Source organism: Sorex araneus, chromosome 3 (genome assembly GCF_027595985.1).
Source record: "Sorex araneus isolate mSorAra2 chromosome 3, mSorAra2.pri, whole genome shotgun sequence".
Classification (NCBI taxonomy): Eukaryota; Metazoa; Chordata; class Mammalia; order Eulipotyphla; family Soricidae; genus Sorex; species Sorex araneus.
The window spans coordinates 160,710,541-160,731,672 of NC_073304.1; the positions used below are offsets into that span (position 1 = coordinate 160,710,541).

The 21,132-nt window shown below is 46.4% G+C and overlaps 1 protein-coding gene across 1 annotated transcript in view; it reads left to right on the top strand.

Annotated features, from left to right (window-relative positions):
• Positions 1-19,976, top strand: part of CDON (cell adhesion associated, oncogene regulated) — a 94,797-nt gene extending 74,821 nt beyond the window's left edge. Inside the window, exons 17-20 of the mRNA XM_055133731.1 lie at positions 555-835; positions 4,994-5,073; positions 15,661-15,935; positions 17,064-19,976. Of these exons, the coding sequence (XP_054989706.1) occupies positions 555-835; positions 4,994-5,073; positions 15,661-15,935; positions 17,064-17,221 (794 nt within the window). The 3' untranslated portion in view covers positions 17,222-19,976. The remainder of the gene's footprint in view (positions 1-554; positions 836-4,993; positions 5,074-15,660; positions 15,936-17,063) is intronic.
• The last annotated feature ends 1,156 nt before the right edge of the window (positions 19,977-21,132 follow it).

Genomic DNA, 21,132 nt, shown 5'->3' on the forward strand with positions numbered 1-21,132 from the left:
ATGGAAGGGATGGAGCTGATTCCTCTCTTCCAACTCTTCCCATCCTAGCATGGGAATAGAACTCTGAACTTTTACTTGAAACAGTTGTGTCAAAACATCTATTTGAAGCGTCCCTCCTAACCAAGCCAGAATTTATATGGGTGCTCTCTTTCCATGAAGAAATGCTGTTTTTGCTGTTTCAGACCATTTCTTTAAGCACTTTGAAGTATGTGGGAGTTTATACACTTTCACTTACCCCAGCCAGCACTTTGCTAGTTCCAGCTAGCACAATTTATTAATTCTCTTTTGAGTCATTTCTCTCCAGTTAATTTTTCTTTCCATTAACAGAGTCATAATTAACTTAGAGTTCCAGCTGCCAACACCCTGGAAAGGAAGTCGCCGCCTCACTTTCACTGCACATCTCACAGGAAGGAGACTTTCCGTGGATCCATTGGGGATGTTTTGCCATAGTGTGTTGGCTAGTGTCTTAGTGGTTCATAAATAAGACTTCTAAGCAAGAAAGAAGATTGTTCTTTTCAGCAGTTTTTGTTTCCTTTTCTGTTCTCTCCCAACAGAATACGACCCACCAGGATATCTCTACCAAGGATCCGATCTCAACGGGCAGATGATGGAGTACACCACCCTGCCAGGCACCAACTGCATCAATGGAAATGTTCACGGAAGCTTCCGGAGCAATGGGGGTCACAGCAATGGCTGCTCCCATCTTCACCACAAGGTTCCTAATGGAGTCAACGGGATCATGAACGGGGCCTTAAATGGAGGGCTGTATGCTGGTCACGCGAACTCTCTCAGCAGGACACATGTGGGTTTTGAACATCCTCGTCATCTGGTGAATGTAAGAGACCTTAATAATAAGAAACAGTCTTTCCTGCATCCCAGAGTGCCAAGGGACAAGACAGGGAGATGGGGTTGACCTTGTTCCATATAGAAACCTCACAGACTCAGCTGGGATGGCCAAACTATGTATCATTGACCAGTTCTGGCTTTGGAGGGATCTTTTTGTGCTTTTGGTTATCCATTCAGTTGGTATTTTTAAAATACTCAGCACATTGGGGGATGGAGGGATAGTACAGTGGGTAGGGCATTTGCCTTCCAAAGAGCCAACTCGAGTTCCATACTCGGCATCCCATATGATCCACCAAGCACCACCAGGACTAATTTCTGATTGCCGAGCTACACCCCTGAGCATCGCTGGGTGTAACCCAAAAAAGCAAAAATAAAATAAAATATTTGACACTGACACTAGCGGACCAGAAACAAACAGACTGAGAAGTTCTTAGGTGAATTGCTCCTGGACCAACCCTTGGTCAAATCCTTGCCCTCGGGGACTGATTCCATTAGCATGTAGTGAGAAAACATGCTTTAAGGCACCAGACAGATCATGTAGCTATGGGAAGCAAGTTCGGGAGTAAGACCCAGGCGGTGGAGACCATGGTGTATCTGAGGCATGTGTATGGTCTTAAAGCAGCAGCCTGCCCTCAGTCCCTGTCGTCACTCATGGCACTGAGGTTTCTGATTCTCAAGATCAGATTCCATGTGTCCTCTAAGTGAAAATCAAGGTGAAACTGCCAGGCTCGGAGGCATTGCCTGGGCCCTGGGGAATGTGTGCCCAGCCCAGCAGGGTGACTTTCCCTTTCAGGAATTTCTTTTACCCAGGCTGCTTGTCAGGGTTACCTATAAGACTCTTGTGTTTTATAATATTAATGTTTTCTAGCATTAATATTATATGGAGTGACATGCTTGTGATATGCTTGGAGTGATATGCTTCTCGGACTTTATTTCAGGCTGACCAGCTTGACTGTTCCCTTTTTGAAATGGGCCCAGAATGATGAGCATGTCTTAGATGGAGGTCAACTAAAGAGGCTCTCTGGGCTAGAAAGTTTGATTTCTTTTTTTTAATAATTTATTTATTTTATTGAATCACCATGTGGAAAGTTACAAAGCTTTCAGGCTTATGTCTCAGTTATACAATGCTCGAACACCCATCCCTTCACCAGTGCCCATATTCCACCACCAAAAACCCCAGTATGCCTTCCACTCCCCACCCCCCACCCCTGCCTGCAGAGCTGATGAATTTCACTTCACTTTATCTTTACCTTGATTACTTTCCATATTTCAACACAAAACTCACTATTGTTGTTGAAGTTTCCCCCCAAAAAACAGCCTTGCTGACAAGGAAGCATTTGATAGTTAGTTTTCCATTGCTGAGAATGAAGAGATAAGTCGTGCAGCCGCAATAGTGGCCGCACGGTTTGGGAGTTCTGTATTTTAGTATTTTAGTAACTAAGTCCAGGGAGATTTATGTTAGAAATTGCATCATTTCCCTTCCTGGGGCAGCATGGGGCTATGGCTTAGTTCACAGTCTAGAGACATTTCTGCAAGCGGCTGCTGGTATCAAAAGTAGTCTAGCTGGCCTCCGGATCGTGGTCGATTAGCATCAGAGCAGCCACACAAACATGTGGCCACCTGGGTCGCATCTTGACAGAGAGCGTAGAAAGTTTGATTTCTTACACTGGTTTTTGATCCAGTGGATGATTTGTTCAGCTGATCAGATTAAGCACTTGTCTAGTTTTTGCCACTGTTCTGATTCTATCTTTATTTGCCATAACCTACCTGAGCTCCTCTGTCCCTCTCGGAGAGCCCGGCAAGCTACCGAGAGTATCCTGCCCACACAGCAGATCCTGGCAAGCTACCTGTGGCATATTTGATATGCCCAAAATAGTAACAAGTCTTACAATGGAGACGTTACTGGTACCCACTTAAGCAAATCGATGGGCGACAGTGCAGTGCAATGAGCTAATAAGAGCTAATAAGAGGGGATGAGCTAATAAGAGGGGATGTTTAGGCTTTGGGGAATGGGGAGATATCTGAAGGAATGCTCAGTGCTCTGGGCACTCGAGGCCTCCAGGGTTGTGCCCAGCAGTGCTCAGGACCCAGGTATGTCAGGGATTGGACATTGGTCCTACAACCTGCAAGGCATATGCTCCCTAATTCTTGAGCCATCTCTCTGTCTCTGCAAGAGGCATAGAATTTTTGGGTCTTAAACTTTAAATTTTATTAAAAAATTTGGAGTATAAAAATTATACATTTTTCTAAAAAATTTATTCAAGATTTTAGAGAACAAAAACTAGAATATAATTTAAAGCTAGAAATTTTATGATCTCATGTGACCTAGCTTTAGTACAGTGTAGAGGAAAAGAAAAGTCCACTTGCCTCAGAGCGTGTCATCACCCAAAGAATATGATGAGTTCGTTGTTTTGTATAGAAAGGCAGAACTGGTATTTAGGCTTTCTAAGCCTGTTTTTTTTTTGTCATCATCCTAGTCTGAACTTCTTAACATTGTCCAAGAAACTAAAGGAGAAGGCATTACAGTTTGGACAGCCCATGCTGTTTCTGTGAGAAGGAAGAATAAGTCTGATGTTTGTTTTAGTATTTTAACAAAGTACCTTATTTGTTTGTTTTGAACAATGGGTTGCTATGAAATAATAATTACCCCTTAAGGAGCAGTTTCAGTTATATTCTGCTGTTTTTCTGTTTGCTTGATTTTTTTTCTGGGGTCCACACCCAGCAGTGCTCAGGGGTTATTCCTGGCTCTGCATTCAGCAGTCACTCCTACGGGCTCAGGGGACTATGTGGGATGCCAGGGATCGAACCCAAGTAGACCACATGCAAGGCAAGCACCCTACCTGCTGTATTATCTCTCCAGACCCTGTCATTTTTCTTAGTCTTTGGAGTGGGAACGAAAAGAATGGAATTTTTTTTTTAATCCTGGTGATCATAAGAATCACTGAATTAGTGAATTGTGCCCATTGTGTTTCATGATTCAGATACATATGTTGCCCTATAAGTCGTTCACTTTGCTTTAGGAACCTCTAGAGGATAACATCATCGATTGAGTAAAGTACGGGGATAGTCTTTCTCTTAATGTTTTCTGAAAAGTTCCTGTTACTGGTTGGATCAGGAATGTCCAGAGAAATTTTCAGTGCTTTTGGTTTGCTTCTCTTCTGGCTGTTGTTATGAGATGAGAAATGGAAAGTATTCTGGGAAAAACAACTGCCTGACCTTTCCCTGACATTGAAGGCCTGACCGGGTGGGGTGTGGTGGGACCTTCTCCAGCCTTATCAAATGCACGGCTGATGTGTTCCCTCGAATCACAGGACTCACTCCAGTCTTAACTTCAATTGCAAAAAAATCTCTTGCCATTATATCTGTCAAGTGAACATTTTGCAATGAGGTATGTGTTATTCTGGGCATTTTTCTTAATTGCTGGGCGGTTTCCGCCAAAAGCAACATCAAAATATTAATGCTCCCCTCACCTCATTGCTGGCCGAGAATCTAATCCATCTGGAAAAATAGAACATGCTTTAATACTTAGTGTAGTCAAGCAAACAGCCCTACTCGAAATAATTACAGGAAAATGAAGATGGGTTTATCTTGTGACCTCATTCAGATTTCCACCCTGTTGCTCCAACTGGCATTATGTAAAATTGTTCCCCGAGTGCTAGAAAAGTCAAAACGAGTAGAGGTTATGATGGCTAATGCATTGGGGGCCCATTTGGTTTGAAAGCAGAAGGCAGGAGTGAGGGGAATAACTAAACCTCTGAAAATAAACACACAACAGCAGCGTTTTTAGAGTAGTATTTTATTGTGTGCAGAGCTCATTTATAAATATGGGTAAACTATGACAAGTGAACCATTGCTCATGAGCAGGTTACAATATGCCACATGTCCCCACTTTGCATGCAGGAGGCCTGGACTTGCACTTCGGTAGCCCCGTTCGGTCCCTAAGCAGCAAGCCTCGAGCATGCACCAAGCTGAGCACCAGGCCTGGAGCAATCTCTGAGCACTACTGGGCGTGCCCCCAACTGCCCCCAAAGACACCCAGACATGTAGCCATTTGTCACTGCAGCCTCTTGAGAGATGGGATAAATGGGTGACTGGTAAATGAATCTTACTTGCTTGCTTTCTCTTCCCTGTGCTTCCTTCCATCAAGGGTGGTGGCGTATACACTGCGATTCCCCAGACAGACCCCCTGGAATGCATAAACTGTCGGAATTGTCGGAACAACAACAGGTAGGCCAGGGGGCTAGGGAGCAGGACGGTGACTCTTTTTACTCTTCCCTGCAGCAAAGCATAATGGAACTTTCAGCTGCGCTCTGAATCTCGGACTATTGCTTATTTTCCACCCCATTTTTCAGTGTTCATCCTTTTGGTCCTTGGATTTTTTTAATGGCAGAATTAGAGACATTGTTTCTTGAGTTATAATAAAATGGTTGATATTTTCAGAACCTTAAGAGTCATTCTCTGGGTACAGACTTTACCTTTTCTTGCCCATTATTTTCTGTTGTGCATGAGACTATGTTTGAATTTTGGAGAGAAGCAAAAGTAGTATATATAGTTTTTTTCTACAGTAGCACTGTAGCACTGTCGTCCCGTTGTTCATTGACTTGCTTGAGCGGGCACCAGTAACATCTCCATTGTCAGACTTGTTGTTACTGTTTTTGGCATATTGAATACGCCATGGGGAGCTTGCCATTGCGTGCGGGCGGGATACTTTCAGTAGCTTGCCGGCCTCTTCGAGAGGGATGGAGGAATCGAACCCAGGTCGGCCATGTGCTAGCCCTACCCATTGTGCTATTGCTGCAGTCCTTTTTCTACAGTAATGTTAATTTTCTAACTGGATTAGTCCATTTTTCTTTGATAAATCTTACAGATTGAAGATAATTCTATAGAAAAATCTTTCATTTTTCTGGGGTATTTTTTGCATTTTAAATATATGTATCTTCCTGTGTGTACTTCAAGATAATATGTTCATTTAAGTTTTGAAAGAATATTCAGAAAACTATAGCTTAATCCCTCTAAATAAATTCCAATGAATTATCAACATTTTTTGCTATATTAAAAGTAATGTCCACCAGAAATTTTAGTTCTTTCTTTTGCATAATGGTAGTATTGGATTACATGGTCTCAAAAGTTTATCCTAGCTCTATCTATCTAAAACTCTTTTAAAATTGCATTATAATTAGCACTTAAAATAACTAGGATATGGGTTGGAGCGATAGCACAGCAGGTAGGGCGTTTGCCTTGCACGCGGCCAACCTGGGTCCGAATCCCAGCATCCCATATGGTCCCCTGAGCACCGCCAGGGGTAATTCCTGAGTGCAGAGCCAGAAGTAACCCCTGTGCATTGGGTGTGACCCAAAAAGCAAAAATAAATAAATAAATAAATAATTAGGATATATACAGGGTATTTCTTTATTGAAATGGGGTTTGGCTTTTTAGTTTTCGGGTTTTTTTTTAATTATTGTTAAGAGCTTTTGTGGGAGTTTTTAAAACCAGAATTAAAAATACATTTGTCGTACGGCAGAGTGGGGACAGGGAGGCCCACATATCTAGTGGGCGTTTATGTCTATCAGAGGGGGCACGACTGAATTCAGCCAACTGATCAGCCACTGATCAGCCACTGATCAGCTCCTTCCCCATGCGGAGATCTTGCAGACCAGATCTCTGACTGTGAACTGTGCTCAGGTTTTCTGCACCACTGAAGTCATTCCAGTTTCACTGCACACTATTCCAGCGTGTAATGTGAGACTCGGGAAACAATGACAATGATGCTTTCTGGAGATCTCACGTGTGAACCCGCAGTAGAGCTCCTCTATTAGGTCACGCTGCTGCCTGTTTCGTAAGTCTTCACTTTGGATCTTGGATAAGGTCTTGGAAACTTCAGTTTCTAAGTGAAATGATCCATAACAAAACCAATCCGACCCTCAGTTAATTGCTGTAAACAAGACATAAGTTCTTCGGGCATATTTCTGGCCACAAGAAATCCCCAAACTTGGAAACCAAACCCCAAAACACTTTTTAATAGTAAATCATAATGAGTGTTTACTTTCCAACCCACTGATGCCACTTCAGTGGCCGCAACCTCTCCCAGTAGCTCTGAGAACCAGCCCTGGGACCTGTCACCCTGCCCCTTTAGGGCAAATTGCTCGCAGATGTCCCCCGTACACACACGCACACACATGCTGGGATACTGGACATACTGGAGGCATGTTCCCATGAATCAGCCACACATATTGGGGATGCAAAGGGGAACTAAAGCCCCAGAGCAATCCCCCCACACCCGACCTGAGGACAGTGGGCAACTGCAACAGACCAGGCCCCGGCTGGTCAGCATTTTCTCATCAATGTAAGAGCAATGTGACTGAAGGAAAAGACCTTCTTTGAGGACCTGCTATGCCGAGATTTGCCTGTTGTGCTTATAAACTTCTAAAGGGCCATACCCAGATATTACAGTGTTGATTGAATCGCATAAGGGTGGAGGTTTGTACCTTACCCAGCGGTGCTCAGGGATCACTCCTGGTCAGCCTTAGGGGACCATCTGCCAGGGATCACCCTGGGTCAGCCACGTTTAAGGCATTCTCTGTCTCTGAAGTCATATTTTTCTCCTGAGCTTGTCATGGTTGTGACCTATTTCCTAGGAACCGGCCAAGGCATTGATACAGGTGTTAATATCCTGCTAAGAGGCTGGATTTATCACAAATCAATGGTATTGCCTAAATCAGCATTTCTCAGCGAAGGGCCGCAGTTGAGTATTATGTAAGTGGGAAGCCCAGCATGAGCCACGGGCCACCAGCCTAACTTTATTATGTGCTTTCGCCCTGAGCCCTCAGAAGTCATTGCTGGGCCCAGACATTAGGTGGCACATGTCAGGTGACAGCAGGATGACTTGTACAGGGTGGCCTGGGTGGGGCATTTCATCGCTGTTACGAGAAGGCCTGGCTGTAATTAGTAGGCATAGATGGTGCCTTTGTTTAAATCTGTGACCTTGGGAATGTTGTGTGATCTCTGAAACTCTGTTCTTTGCTGACAATAGGATGATCATGCCAACATAATATTTATATTTTGGTACTTGGTTCCTAACAATGTCTTTCTGATGAGGTATTAACTTTAGTACTCAAATATATCTATCTTCCTTAAAATGACTTTGGGGCCAGGAGATAGTACAGAGGATAAGGCTTGCGTGCAGCCGACCCAAGTTCACTCCCCGGCACCATATATGGTACCCACCTCCAACCCTGCCAGGACAGATCCCTGAGCATAGCTGGGTGTGGCTAAAAAACTAAAGGTAAAATACTACTACTACTACTACTAATAATAATAATAATTTAAAACACCATTAGCATTTTATGTTCATGTGGGGGCCTTTATCTATGGGATTTTACAATATGTGTTTTTCTCTTTAGTGGACAGGTATGTTTTAATTTTTAAGTTAATGACTTCTTACATTTTCCCTTCGGAGGGCTTACTCTGACCTGGGGCTGTAGGTGGCTTCTCTCCAGCCTGAGAAAACTGGCATCTCTTCCTCCCCTGCTCCTGCTGGGAACCAGCCTGGGGCAGGTGGGTCCTCGGCAGGCAGGTCCCCACTTGGTCCTCACTTGCCTGCACGAACTCCCAGCCTCACTGGGCACCCAGCACCCTTTATGTGAGTTGACACCAAATATAATTGTTCAGATGAGTATCAAGAAGTATCTTCCTTTGACCGTGGAAAATGTGGGTCATGAAATTCAAAGCTTCGAGCTCTTTCGGCTTTGAAACGGAGAACAGCAATTTCCTCTCCAGACCAACCACAAATGACAGAATTTGTAGTGAGTTTCCAGCGTTAGGAGGTGGATGACCCATGGTTTATGCCCAACATGTGCATGGTTGTAGTTGAATTATACATCATAGAATATGGGCATTATTGCTAAGATTAAGTTAACTTTTCCTAATGCCAAGTATATGTAAAAGGCATGGTTTGAGTGACAGGAAGGCTGCCTGGGGCGGTGTTTTAGAAATTTTAATTTTTTTCAGCTGAAACTGTGTTTTCTGTGCTGGAGAGGTGGCTTAAAGGCCTGAGCTGGACCGCAGGCTTTGCAAGCAGGAGGCGCAGGTTTGATCTCCAGATCTGTGTTATCCCCTGAGCAATGCTGAGAGCCTCAAAACACCAGGAAAAAACGTTTTAAAAGGCACAGAGCGAAGCTACCTTTCCTCACAAACCGATCCATGCATGGGAGGTGTTTCGAGCCTGGGGGAATTACAAATCTTCTAAAGCTTAATCAGGTCGTGATTAAGTTGGACTGTGATCCAACTTCTTGGGAATATGCAGGTCACTCAGTGCCACTTCTGTTTTTTGATTCAGTCAGTCTGTGGTGGCACCCCCAAATTTGCATTTTTAATAAACTCACTGGGATGGTTAGTGCCACTATTCCTGGGACTGTGTTTGGATATCCCTTCAAAGAATGTGACAAGTAGGATGGTGGGCTGTAAGACTGGAAAGCCATGCTGTGTTCCCATCACAGAGGACCCTGAGTGCCAGGACTCCTATCTACACGGGTGCCCACTTAATGAGCGCCTGCTGAGTGCCAGCCCCAGCCCTTCTGCCAGAGAACCCACCGTCCCATAGGAGCAATCAGAGCTCAAGTTTGAATTATAGAATTTTCTATTTACAGAATGGAAAAATTTCTTCTTCTGTATGTCTCAAAGCTAAAGGAGGTTTTCATGTAAAGCCATGGGGGTGGGGCGGGGTGGTAGATAGCTTAGGGACTCTGGGCTGGTGGCCTCAGAATTCTGTCTTTTGCCTGTTTTTAAGAGGGAAACTCAGATGTGTTGAGGCTGAATTAATGGCAGCAAAATACAGGTGAGATTGGAAGGAGACCAATTAAATAATGGCTTTCCTGCAAGGGACAGGATAAAAGGAAGGGAGGAGTGAGATTCTAGAGTTAGAGACTTCGGGGGTCTAGAGAAAGGGGAAAATTCAGAATGAGCAGAAAGTTTCAGGTATGGGTGTGTTGGCAGTTGCTGGGGTATAGCTGTCAAAGTAAGAAATGAGTAAATGATAAAGGGAGAGGAAATGAGGAATTGGTTTGGGGACATGGAGAGGGTCCACTGGTAGTAGATAGCTGAGTCCTGGAGATGGGTGAAAATGGCTCAGGGGGTGGGGGGTTGGAATTCGGAGATAATGCATTTTGCAGCCATTTGTATCCAAGAACTAGGATTTAAAAAGAGTTGAGATCATTAAAGGAGATAGAGATAAATCACTATCTCCCTTAATTACTTGTAATTACTTGAAGTTTCTATTTGCTCTTTTTCCAAAGTATTTCAAGTGACTAACTATCCATTTCATGTAGTGTACACCCTTTGATTATTGTTTTGTTTACTGCCTTGACCTGTCCTCAAAGAGAGGAAAATAGGAGTGACCACACAGAAAGAGTGAAAGGAAAAGGAAGATTCATTCTTTTATGTATTGAGCAAACATTTGTTGTAGGAATGGCCTGAGCCAGGCACCAAGCTGGTGAGGTGACCAGGACAAGCATCATCTCACCTTCATCGAGCCAATAGTGTGACATGCAGGTGTCACTGTCACTGTCATCCCATTGCTCATCGATTTGCTTGAGCAGGCACCAGTAACATCTCCATCTTGAGACTTGTTGTTACTGTTTTCGGCATATCAGATATGTCATGGGTAGCTTGCCAGGCTCTGCCGTGCAGGCGAGATACTCTAGGTAGCTTGCTGGGCTCTCCGAGAGGGGCAGAGGAATCGAACCTGGGTCGGCCACATGCAAGGCAAATGCCCTACCGCTGTGCTATCATTCCAGCCCATGCAGGTGTATCTTTATTAAAATGACACCAGTGGGCTGGAGCGATAGGACAGTGGAAAGGGCATTTGCCTTGCACACAGCCGACCTGGGTTGGATTCCCAGCATATGGTCCCCTGAGCACTGCTGGGAGTAATTCCTGAGTATAGAGCCAGGAGTAACCCCTGAGCATCGCCAAGTATGACCCCAAAAGCAAAACAAGCAATTTATTTTTTTTAAATGACATCAGTAAGTAGCATAAAAAAATATGCCACTATATCACTGTCATCCCGTTGCTCATCGATTTGCTCAAGTGGGCACCAGTAACATCTCCATTGTGAGACTTGTTGTTACTGTTTTTGGCATATAGAATACACCAGAGGTAGCTTGCCAGGCTCTGCCATGCGGGCAAGATACTCTTGGTAGCTTTCCGGGCTCTCTGAGAGGGATGGAGGACTTGAAACTAGGTCGGCCTCATTCTAGGCAAACGCCCTACCCCCTGTGGGTAAGGGGATGAGGAAAGGCCTCTGTGAAAAAAAAGTACCATTTTGCTCTAACTTCTGGAGAGTTTCTAGAAGTAGATCAAAGAGGGGGGAGATGCTGGTGCAGCACCAGAGGTAACAGACCATTTTTGCCCAGTCTCTAAAGCAGAGTCCCGGACCCTCCCAGAACCATAGGGAAGGAAGCCAGTTCGGGTGAAGGGGCCCTAGTCTGGGAAAATGAGTGAGAGCAGTTCCCACGAGAGTCTCGTGGGCCAGTGGGAGCTCTGGAGCTGGGCAACATTGTGATCCAACAGTCTGGATGTGGTTTGGAGAATTCGTTGGAGGGGGCATGGGAAGACCCCGGGGGAGCCTTTTGGGAGGACTGCAGGAGGCCGGGTGAGGCAGAAGTCTGACTGCAGCATGTAGCAAGTGTAGTTTGTAAAAGTCACACAATTGGATTGAAGAGATAGCACAGCGAGTGGGGAGGGCACTTGCCTTGCACGCAGCCAACCTGGGTTCCATCTCCAGCATCCCATATGGTCCCCCGAGTCCCGTCAGTGGTCCCTGTGTGCAGAGCCAGGTGTGCAAAAGGACACGATTACTGGCTGGGAGGTGGCCTCTCAGTCACAGGGTAGTTTTGGTTCGGGAGTCACTGTGGGAGAGGAAGAGAAGCTGTCTGCTGGCCTTTGGGACCGGATGCATCATTCTAGACTTGAGCTGCCCCCTCACTCTTCCCTCTCTGCGGGAAGCTCTCTTGATCCCCAGACATTCAAAACCACAGAAGTCTTGCTGAGGGCCTTTTTTTTTTTTTTTTTTTTTTTAAGAAATGTACTTCCATATTTCTTTCTCTGCCACCTTAGACTTACATGTACTTCTTGGAGCAGTCTTTAAAAAAAAAGTGATGAACCAAAGCAATAGTACAGTGGGGAGGGCATTTGCCTTGCATATGGCCGACCTGGATTTGATCCCTGGCATCCCCTTTGGTCCCGGGAGCCCTGCCTGGAATGAGTCCTGAGCACAGAGCCAGGAGTAAGCCTTGAGCATTACTGGGTGTTGCCCCAAAAACAGAACAAAAAACCAAATGAGAGGCTGGAGCTGTCATACAGCAGATAAAGCTCTTGACTTGCATAAGGCCAGCCAGCCCAGGTTTGATCTGGCACCCCATATGGCCCCCTGAGCCTGCCAGGAGAGATTTCTCAGCACAGAGCGAGGAGTAAGTCCTATGCACCGCTGAATGTGGCCTCCAAAATAAAACAAGTCATGCCAACCTTATGCCCTCTTTATCATCCCTCTGTTTCTGCAATAACTGTCCAGAGAGAAAATATTGCCTGTGGTCTGAACTGGAGCCATGATGTGGACAGCTGCTCGCTGCAGCCATCTGGCACTGGTGTTGGGCTGGAGTGCTCTGTGGCTTGCACTGTGTGATGGGTTCACTTCAACCTTTTTCTGCTTTTAAGTTAGAGCTCACTGAGAAGCTTATTTAAAGTTGTTTAATAGAGTTGCAGGGAGTAGTTCCCTATACTAAAGATTTAGTTGAGAAATCCTGATGTGATCTGGGCATTTTAAGAGTTAAGCAGAGGGGTGTGTGTGTGTGTGTGTGTGTGTGTGTGTGTGTGTGTGTGTGTGTGTGTGTGTGTGGTGTGTGCGTGCACACAATCAAGAATCAAACCCTGGGGCTGGAGCAATAGCACAGAAGGTAGGGCATTTGCCTTGCACGCAGCCAACCCGGGTTTGATTCCCAGAATCCCATATGCTCCCCTGACTACCGCCAGGAGTAATTCCTGAGTACAAAGCCAGGAGTAACCCCTGCGCATCGCTGGTGTGACCCAAAAAGCAAAAAAAAAAAGAAAAAGAAAAAGAATCAAACCCTGAGCTTCATACAAACCAAGCATTCACTTTAATCACTAAGCTAGAGTCCTAGTCCAGTTAATCAGATGCTAATCCAATATATCAAAGGCCTCTACCTTCTTCTCTCCTCAATTCAAAAGGCAATAATACAGTTCTGGATTTGTAATCAAATGTGGTCTGTCGGTTGCTTGGCTAGTTTAGTGGGACTGGATTTGTATTAAGTCTGGCCTGTTTACCATTAGTCTAGATAATTTCTAAGAGAGAAGAGAGGACACTGATGAAATCTACAGATGAATGAACTGAGAGGTCAGGAAGGAACAAGAAACAACTTTAGGAGTCTCGGAGACACTGGAAACGGGCAGGAAATAGCCAAGTAAAAGTCAGCTTGGAAAAATGTATATAATCCATCCAGAGAAAAAAATACAAGAGCTACAGGGCTGATTGTCCAGAGGATAATGTGACTGTTGGGAATAGTGCTTCCAAAAATACAGGTATTACAGCTGCTCTTAAAGTCTTGGCATATTGAAAATCCTACAAATCTGTGCATTGTTGGGCTTTTCCCATGGATTTCAAAAAAGGATGTGCACAGAAATGACGATAACTGAGACGCTTTACAGTGGTCGTACTTTCAGGCTGAGGATTTGATCAGCCCAGTTAGTGTGAGTCTGAAAACCAGTAAGAAGTTAATCCACTAGCCTCCTTCCTGCAGTGCATGAATTTGGTGACTCCATTCCCTCTTCTTCTCGTTCACATCTCAGCTGCAGAGTGAGCTATCATCCAAAGGAAGAAAGCAGAAAACCTAAGCTCCCAGTCCTCCTCCTCCTATGGTGACCCGCCTGATTCCTAAAAGGCAGGGCAGGAAATTCTGAATGCTGAGTCCAGTTTTCAAAGTTGATCCTTAACCCTTCCTCTTTGGGGGGGGAGGGGGCGTCATATAATAACTTTTGTTTAAAGCAGTGCAAAATTGATGTATTATCTAATCAGAGTAATTCTGCATATAATCATGCTTAATAAGTATGCAGATATGTGTTGAAAATAGAATACTCCAGAAAATATTTCAGAGCTGCTCTGAGTGAGATCTTACTGGCATGTCCAGAATGTGTTTGAGGCTGATACTGACTCTCCCTCTTCTTCCCGGTCCAAGACTATGCACCATTCTCAGGCTGTCAAGGGTATTAGAGCCCATTTTTCTTTTGGCACAATGAAGCTTGATTTTCTGCCTTAGAGATTGTTCAGAGAGGCCTCTCGGCTTCACCAAATCAAACAGGTCCAGGCCACCTGAGTCCATGCACACCAGCATAGATTTCTGTATGGGGTTGTTTTGGGGGTTTGAGTCTGGGGGGGGGGCACATCTGGCAGTGCTCAGCCACTTCTGCCCCCTTGGTACCCAAGATTGAAGCGGGGGCCTCCTGCATGCGGGCATGTGCACCCGCCCTTTGAGCTGCCTCCCCAGCCCCACTGCAGAGCTTCATTCATGGCCAGATGCACAGAGAGGCCCATTTATTCAGAGTGTCTCTGTGTGTGTATTTATTGAGTGGTTTATAGGAGTGTAAGCACTGCTATGTTTGGGGGCTACCACGTTACCTAAAAGTTGTTTGTTGTTTTGCTGTGCTGGAGATCAAACCCAGATCTCATGCATGCAAGGGCTGCGATTTGCCGCTGAGTCACACTACTTTACCAGGGGGCCCCTCCTTTTCAGTTTTGGAACACTTTTGGGTTGTTTGGTTTTCCACCCTCCCCTCCCCTCTACTGATGCTGATCTGAGGTCGCACACACATGTGGATTTGGTGTTCACTCTCGGTCACAGTGCTTTTTTGATTTTCAGGGCTGGCACATACTCACCAGAGTCTCTCACTTCCATTGTGTTCACGCAGGATGTAGGATGTGGGTGCAGTTCCCACATCTTTGCAACTGCTACAGCCCCAGGGTGTCGTACCCTCTACTTGCACTGTTTCATCCCCGACTACAGTGAGACCAGAAATGGCTCGTAGTACCCCCGACCACAGATAGCAGAGCTGCTGGGATTTAGCACGAGGGGGAAGTGCCAGGGCTTGAACTTGTGCCTCACAGTTCTGGGCAGGCACTTGGGCTCCAGAGCTGTCTCAGCCCCTCATTAAAAACTTTCAGACCTCAGTTAAGGAAAAGTCATTTCAGAGTCGATTTCAGAACCCAGTGGAGACTTGCTTTCTGTTTTTACCAGAAAGTGAGACCAGAAGATTTTTCAAAAAGTCTCTAATGGAATTGAAAATTCCTTGTACTCTATCCACTGTAAATGGCGCCTTGTAAGAGTCTTTGTTCTGTTTCTATTTCATTAGCTGTAGATCTGAGTCTCTTAGCGTTAAAAATATACAGATGTCATTTCTGAGATTATCTGATTGTTTTAGAAACATGAATGAAAGCACTATCATTAAGTAATTTGTTTTCACATCCTGTGGAACCAGTTATGTTCAGAACAGGTATTATATTCTTACCTTTCTTTTTTGTTTGGGAGTTTGAGATCTCAGTATTTCAAACCATAGCAAATCACTTGGTCATTTAAAAATATTTAAGAACAGCAAATGTCTTTAAAATACTAAATGAGCTTTCTGTGTGTGTGTGTGTGTGTGTGTGTGTGTGTGAGAGAGAGAGAGAGAGAGAGAGAGAGAGAGAGAGAGAGAGAGAGAGAGAGAGAGAATTGTCAGTCCCTTTATACACATTCCGTTTCCATCTTGCAGGTGTTTCACCAAAGCGAGTAGCACTTTCAGCGCCAGCCCCCTTCCTGTGCTCCCAGTGGCTGCCCCTTGTCCTCAGGAAGGAATGGAAATGAAACCACTCGGTCATTTGAAGATGCCTGGATGTCTGGCCTCCACAGTCCCCAACTGTGGCCAAGCCCCTGAGGAGCAGGTCAGGGATGACATGGCACCAACACCCGCTCAGCAAACTTGCTGTCAGTACAGTAGACACGAGATCAGCCCTGACAGCTCAGAAGATACAGCAGAGTGCAGCACAGGTAGGAAAGGCATTCTGGGCCTCTGAATTCAGTCCTGATTTCTCATTGCTTTGTTATCAGTCTTTTCCTTTGGTTGTTTTCCCTGGTGAGTCAATATCTTAATTTTTATCCTAAGTGCTCTAGACTTTTGTCTTGTGTTTACCATGAGGCTTGAATTCATCTCTTAGCTGTCCAACTTGCCTCTGACCTTTTGGGCATCTGTGAGTATTTTTATGTAGAGGCCACATCCAGCAGTGCAGTGGGGGCACAGCGGGAGGGGGGATCAGGTGCACCTGGGATGTCTTGGACAATTCTCAGCCCTGTGGCCTGGGATCACACTCAAGGCCTCACTCTTCCAGGCTTTGTTCTCCTACTTGAGCTATCTACCTGGCCCCACCTCTTTAAATTTAAGTATCTCAGTAGTGTTCAGTTAGCTAAGAACTATCTCAGGAAAGATGTTTTCGTTCTCTGTCATCAGCTCACATATGTCTGAAGAAAGTGGGCATGGGGAGGGTTGCGTACTTCCAAAATCGAGTTGACTAAAGGATTCTTTGACAGTCTGTTATTCATGTCCTCCTTTATCATAGACTACATTACATTCCAGAAACAAATCCAAATAGGCTTTTGTTTATTTGGGGCCGCATCCAGCTGTGATGGTGTGCAGGGGACTGGGTGCAGTGCCAGGAATTGAACTAGGGTCAGCCATATGCAATAAACAACTTAGGACAGTCCAAAAAAAAAAGTGCCTTAGCCCTTGTGCTATCTCTCTGGCCACCAAATAGACTTTGATTTCCTTTGTACCAGAACAGTAGACTTGCTGGAAGAAAGTGTTTTTGTGATCATGGGATTCTTTTTCAAATTCGAGTGGATTCTGGAACTGTGTTTTGTCTTTCAGGTGACCATTTAGGGGCATTAAGGAGTTTGCTTTAACACATCTACTTGTGTAACTGTTCATCCACATTCAGTTTTATCTTAAACCACTTAATCTGCTGTTTCCCTCACTTCCAGGACATAATCTGGCTCTGCTTTTACATTTTTAGATTTATGTATTGCTCAAAGTTTAAAAAAAAAACAAAACGGGTTAGATCACTTAGTGAAAATCAATTTTGGTCATTTCATTGTGCTTCCCGAAACCTTTGTGTTTTTCAGGAGACAGCTGTGTGCATTTGGAAACAGAGAATAAAATGCTAAGTTGGAATCATCTTATTTTGCCCCACGTCTCAAAGGACTGTACGGAAAAGGCATGGTCTCCGGATGCTCCTCTGGGAAGCCCTTCGGGGGTCCTTCAGCAACCCCAAGAAACCTGAGCATATGCAGACAGCTATCCAGGTCCCATTTCAAGCCAGTCACTGCCCAGAACAGACCTGGGGGTGGACTGTGTGAAGGACAACTGTTCAAATCTGAGAGAACCGTTATTTATTTATTTTTTTCAGTAGTGATGTCATTTGAATGTATCCTACGACATGTGCCCATTTATATTATTTATGCCTAAAGATTTTCCCTCCCTGTTTCTTCTTTCCCTCTGTGGAAAACAGTCCAGTCTTGTGTAATTCCCACCATCCAGAAGAGGGGAGGGGCAGGGATCTTCCCTTGGGTTCCAGGAACCTCCTGACAGTCAGCCTTCCTCTGCCAGGAGTCAGCCCTTGAGCTGATTCAGCCAAGCAGGGGCTGATTGCCGGGGCCGTTCTGGTTGCCAGCTGGAAAACTGCCTCTCAATGGCCTTACCAGACTTTCTGAGAGTTGCGGTCCAAATCAGCCCTGGTTGTAACCTGCTGTTTCTCGCAGCAGGTCTTAGGGATTTGGTGAGCGGTGACTGGCCTGTCGGCCCGTGAGGATGAGCTGTGTTCCATTTCATAGGCACTCATCCCAGGCAGCATCTCGGACATGGCTGAGGTTATCCAGTGCACAGAAAGGGCCCAAGGCCCGAGAGAAGAGCACGTCTCGGACTCTGTGACTTTAAACTTGCATTCGCTCATGGCGTGGTTGCAGTGGGCTCTTTTCCAAGAGGCCCGTCTCAGCAGATGATTTCTCTCCATTGTGGAGGGTCCTGCTCTTGGGGCCACACTTTGTCACTTTGCTCACTTCCAGCCAGGGTAGACCCTGGAAGATGTGAGTGTCTCTCAGAAAGGGCTCCACCTGTAGGGAGAGGGGTAGGGGTGGCAGCGACCAGTTGTTTTCAGGACGTTGTCACTATGAACAGGTACCGTTGGCTGTGGCAAGCCCATTCATGAATCACAGTTTCTGCTGCCACGAGGGACAAGAACGTTTATGCTGCCGTGGGAAGCCACTTTTTCTCCACATCTTTAAAAAAAAAAAAACATGACACTGTGTGTTTAAGAGCTTGAGTCAAGCTTTAATGGGTCACTGTTCTCTTTTGGATTGTGTGCCCCTGTGGGGAAAGAAAACAGAAAATGATTCTCTTTATGTAGAGTCAAAGCTCTTCCAGCTTAAGTGAAAAAAAAAAAAAAAGAAAAAAATTCAAGTTTCCGAGAAATTGCAGTGAAATAGACTAGAATGCTCCGTTAATCAACTTTCCCCCTAAATGCCTCTGCCTATATTTTATAAATAGAACTGTTAGTGAAACGGTCACTTCCAGCAGGGCCTCAAGGCACGAATTACTTTGAGTAAAAAGTAGTGAATACAGTTTGGCAGCCAGGCGTCAGGGGTGCTACAGAGCCGTGTTCCACCTTCCAGATGTTCATGCCTGTCCAAGTCTGGATTCAGTCTTCGGGTCGTTTAGATGCTGTTGGCTCTGGAGGGGGCCAGCTGCGCCCGTCGCCTTTGTGACTTGCTGAGGACAAGGCCTTAGTGCGACCAGAACATGAGGACCTGCTACTCCGGGTTTGCCGGTCCTGTGATGGCCAAGCTGCCCCCCCACCCCCTCCAAGGGCCACGGAGGGAATGGGGGCGTCTGCGTAGGCATTCACCTCCATTCAGGAAGCAGAGGTGGAATTGCTTAAGCCTTAGGTCAGAAACTGCTTAAGAAAAAAAAAAAATTGAGTTTGAAAATAAGAATTGTCCACTAGGAAGAGAAGGTGACTTTACCTCGCGGGCATTCTCACTGTGGACAGCTTTATTTATATTTTTATAGTGACGCTGTTTTAAGTGTTATCCCTCTTATTGTATTTTATTTATAAAAATGCCTTTATATATTGAGATATATAAATATAAATATATATATTATATATATATAATAGCCTTTATGTTAAAGTTCTCCCTGATGGGGTGCGAGTCGTCCTGAACTTCTCATGTCCTGCACAGTCACCGGAAGCAGCCCTGCCTGCCATCACCTCCCCTGGATGCCCGCCAAGCCTCACCATGGGGTAGAGATGGCACTAACACCTGTGCCAAGCAGCTGTGTCCCAGGCACTGTGCGGGGTACTGTGCTCTCGTTAACCCAAAGCGGGTGTTAGAATCCACAAGACCCGGGGCGAGCGCAGAGCCTGACTCCCAAACCCCGTCCATCTGGAGCCAGAGTCGGAGCTCCTTCTGTCTCTCCACACTGTTCTCCAAAAGTTCTGTGGTTCGTACCAGTGGCCCCAAGCCAGGGCTCCCGTCCTCCCCTGACACGGCTCAGTTCCCGGGAGGCACCGACTTCAGAGCTCTGGGCCTGAACTCCCCGACTCACCTGCCTCCCCCACACCCTTCCCTGCACCTCTGCCCGAACATGGGCCCTTTCAGCAGCTTCCTTGTCCTGGAGCTTGCAGGCGCATGTATTTCTTCTCCTTCTAAAACTCTTGAGACTCTCTTTTCCCTCGTCCTGGTGCCAGTGCACACACACACGGGCCTGTTTCAACCCCTTTCGGCTTCTTCTAAAATCATGTTGGGGTCTGTGTGTGGTCAGTCCCCTGAGACACCCACTGGGCTGTCCAGAACTTCGCCTCCTCCTTGGGGTTCGCCCAGGTCTGCTCTCTTTCAAAGCATGTTCTGTATTATCTTCCTGAACAGTATGTTTCATGCTCCTGAAAGCTGTCATTTTACATTTTGGAATTGTACATACTTTAAAGGATGTAGCTTTGATGGGTTTTATGTGATATGGTTTTATATTAAAAGAAAATGCTGCTTGCACTGGCGTGGCTCGTGGAGTTAGTGGGGCAATGGTCAGATCTGCCTGTTTCTGTTACTCTAGCTAGGCACGTGGTGGGGGTGTGTCGAACTTAGAAAATGCATGGGGACCTTGCACCCCTGGTCACTCCCCTGGATCCCTACCCCCTGGAACCCTAGAGAGGGTTGATCTCTCCAGTTCTGCCTGCAGAGACGCAGGCCTGGGGCAGAGGCTCCTGGGTAAGAGCTTGCTGGGGGAGATTCCTGAGCCAGGGGTCCCTGTGGGCAGGCAGACCCCTGAGCAGGGCACAGTGTTTGGCTGGAAGGAAGAGGGGCAGGTGGGAGAGAAGCCTGGGAGGAGAGTGGGGACCTGACCCGACCCCAAGCCCCACCGTGGGTTATTTTTATCACAGACCAGAGTAACTTTGTGAACTTGAGGGTGTTCCTGGAGTTCTAGCGGCTGCTGTGTCTGCCCCAGGACGCTGCTGGGTCTGTCTGACGCTGAACAGAACCTTTCCCTATTTCGTTCCCCCTATTCAAGTCAGCTTTCCTGAAGACCTGAGCCCTGTCAGCACACCTGAGCCCCTCTTTTAGGGACGGCAAAAACTCAGAGAACCAGACGCCTCCTGTCTGTGCCTTTGCCCTCTTGGGCGTCCCTGCCAGACACTTCCCTCTTCCTGGCAGGCTTGTCCTTGGCCCTCCTGCTGTCCCTTCTGCTCCGGGTCCCCTGTGGCAGCCGTGCTGTGTCCCAATGCCTCATCTGCTCAGCAAGCGCCCGTCTGTGCTTTACCCAGATTTCAGACACGCTCTGGGAGCTGGTGAGTCATGCTGGCCACTGGCATCGGGCTCTGAAACGGCTCCGGGCCCCTGTCAGCCAGCGCCTGTCACCCCACCCTGGGCCTGGTGGCCGGAGGCTGCCTGTGGTGCCCTGCTGTCCTGGAGCTGGCTGCCTCCTCAGGGGGGAAGGGAGTGTGGGGGAGTGCTTGCGGTGGCCTGAGCTTCTTCCCCGGGACGGGGAGGAGTCACTACTGAGAGGACCTTTACAGCCATAGCAACGGGTCTGCTTTGTTTAAGGGTGCTGGGTCCCAGGGCTCGCCAGGACTCGGGGCTTGGCAGGACGCTTGGCTCCAGGGCTTGGCAGACACTTCGGGGACCCAGGGACCTCCCTTGGCCA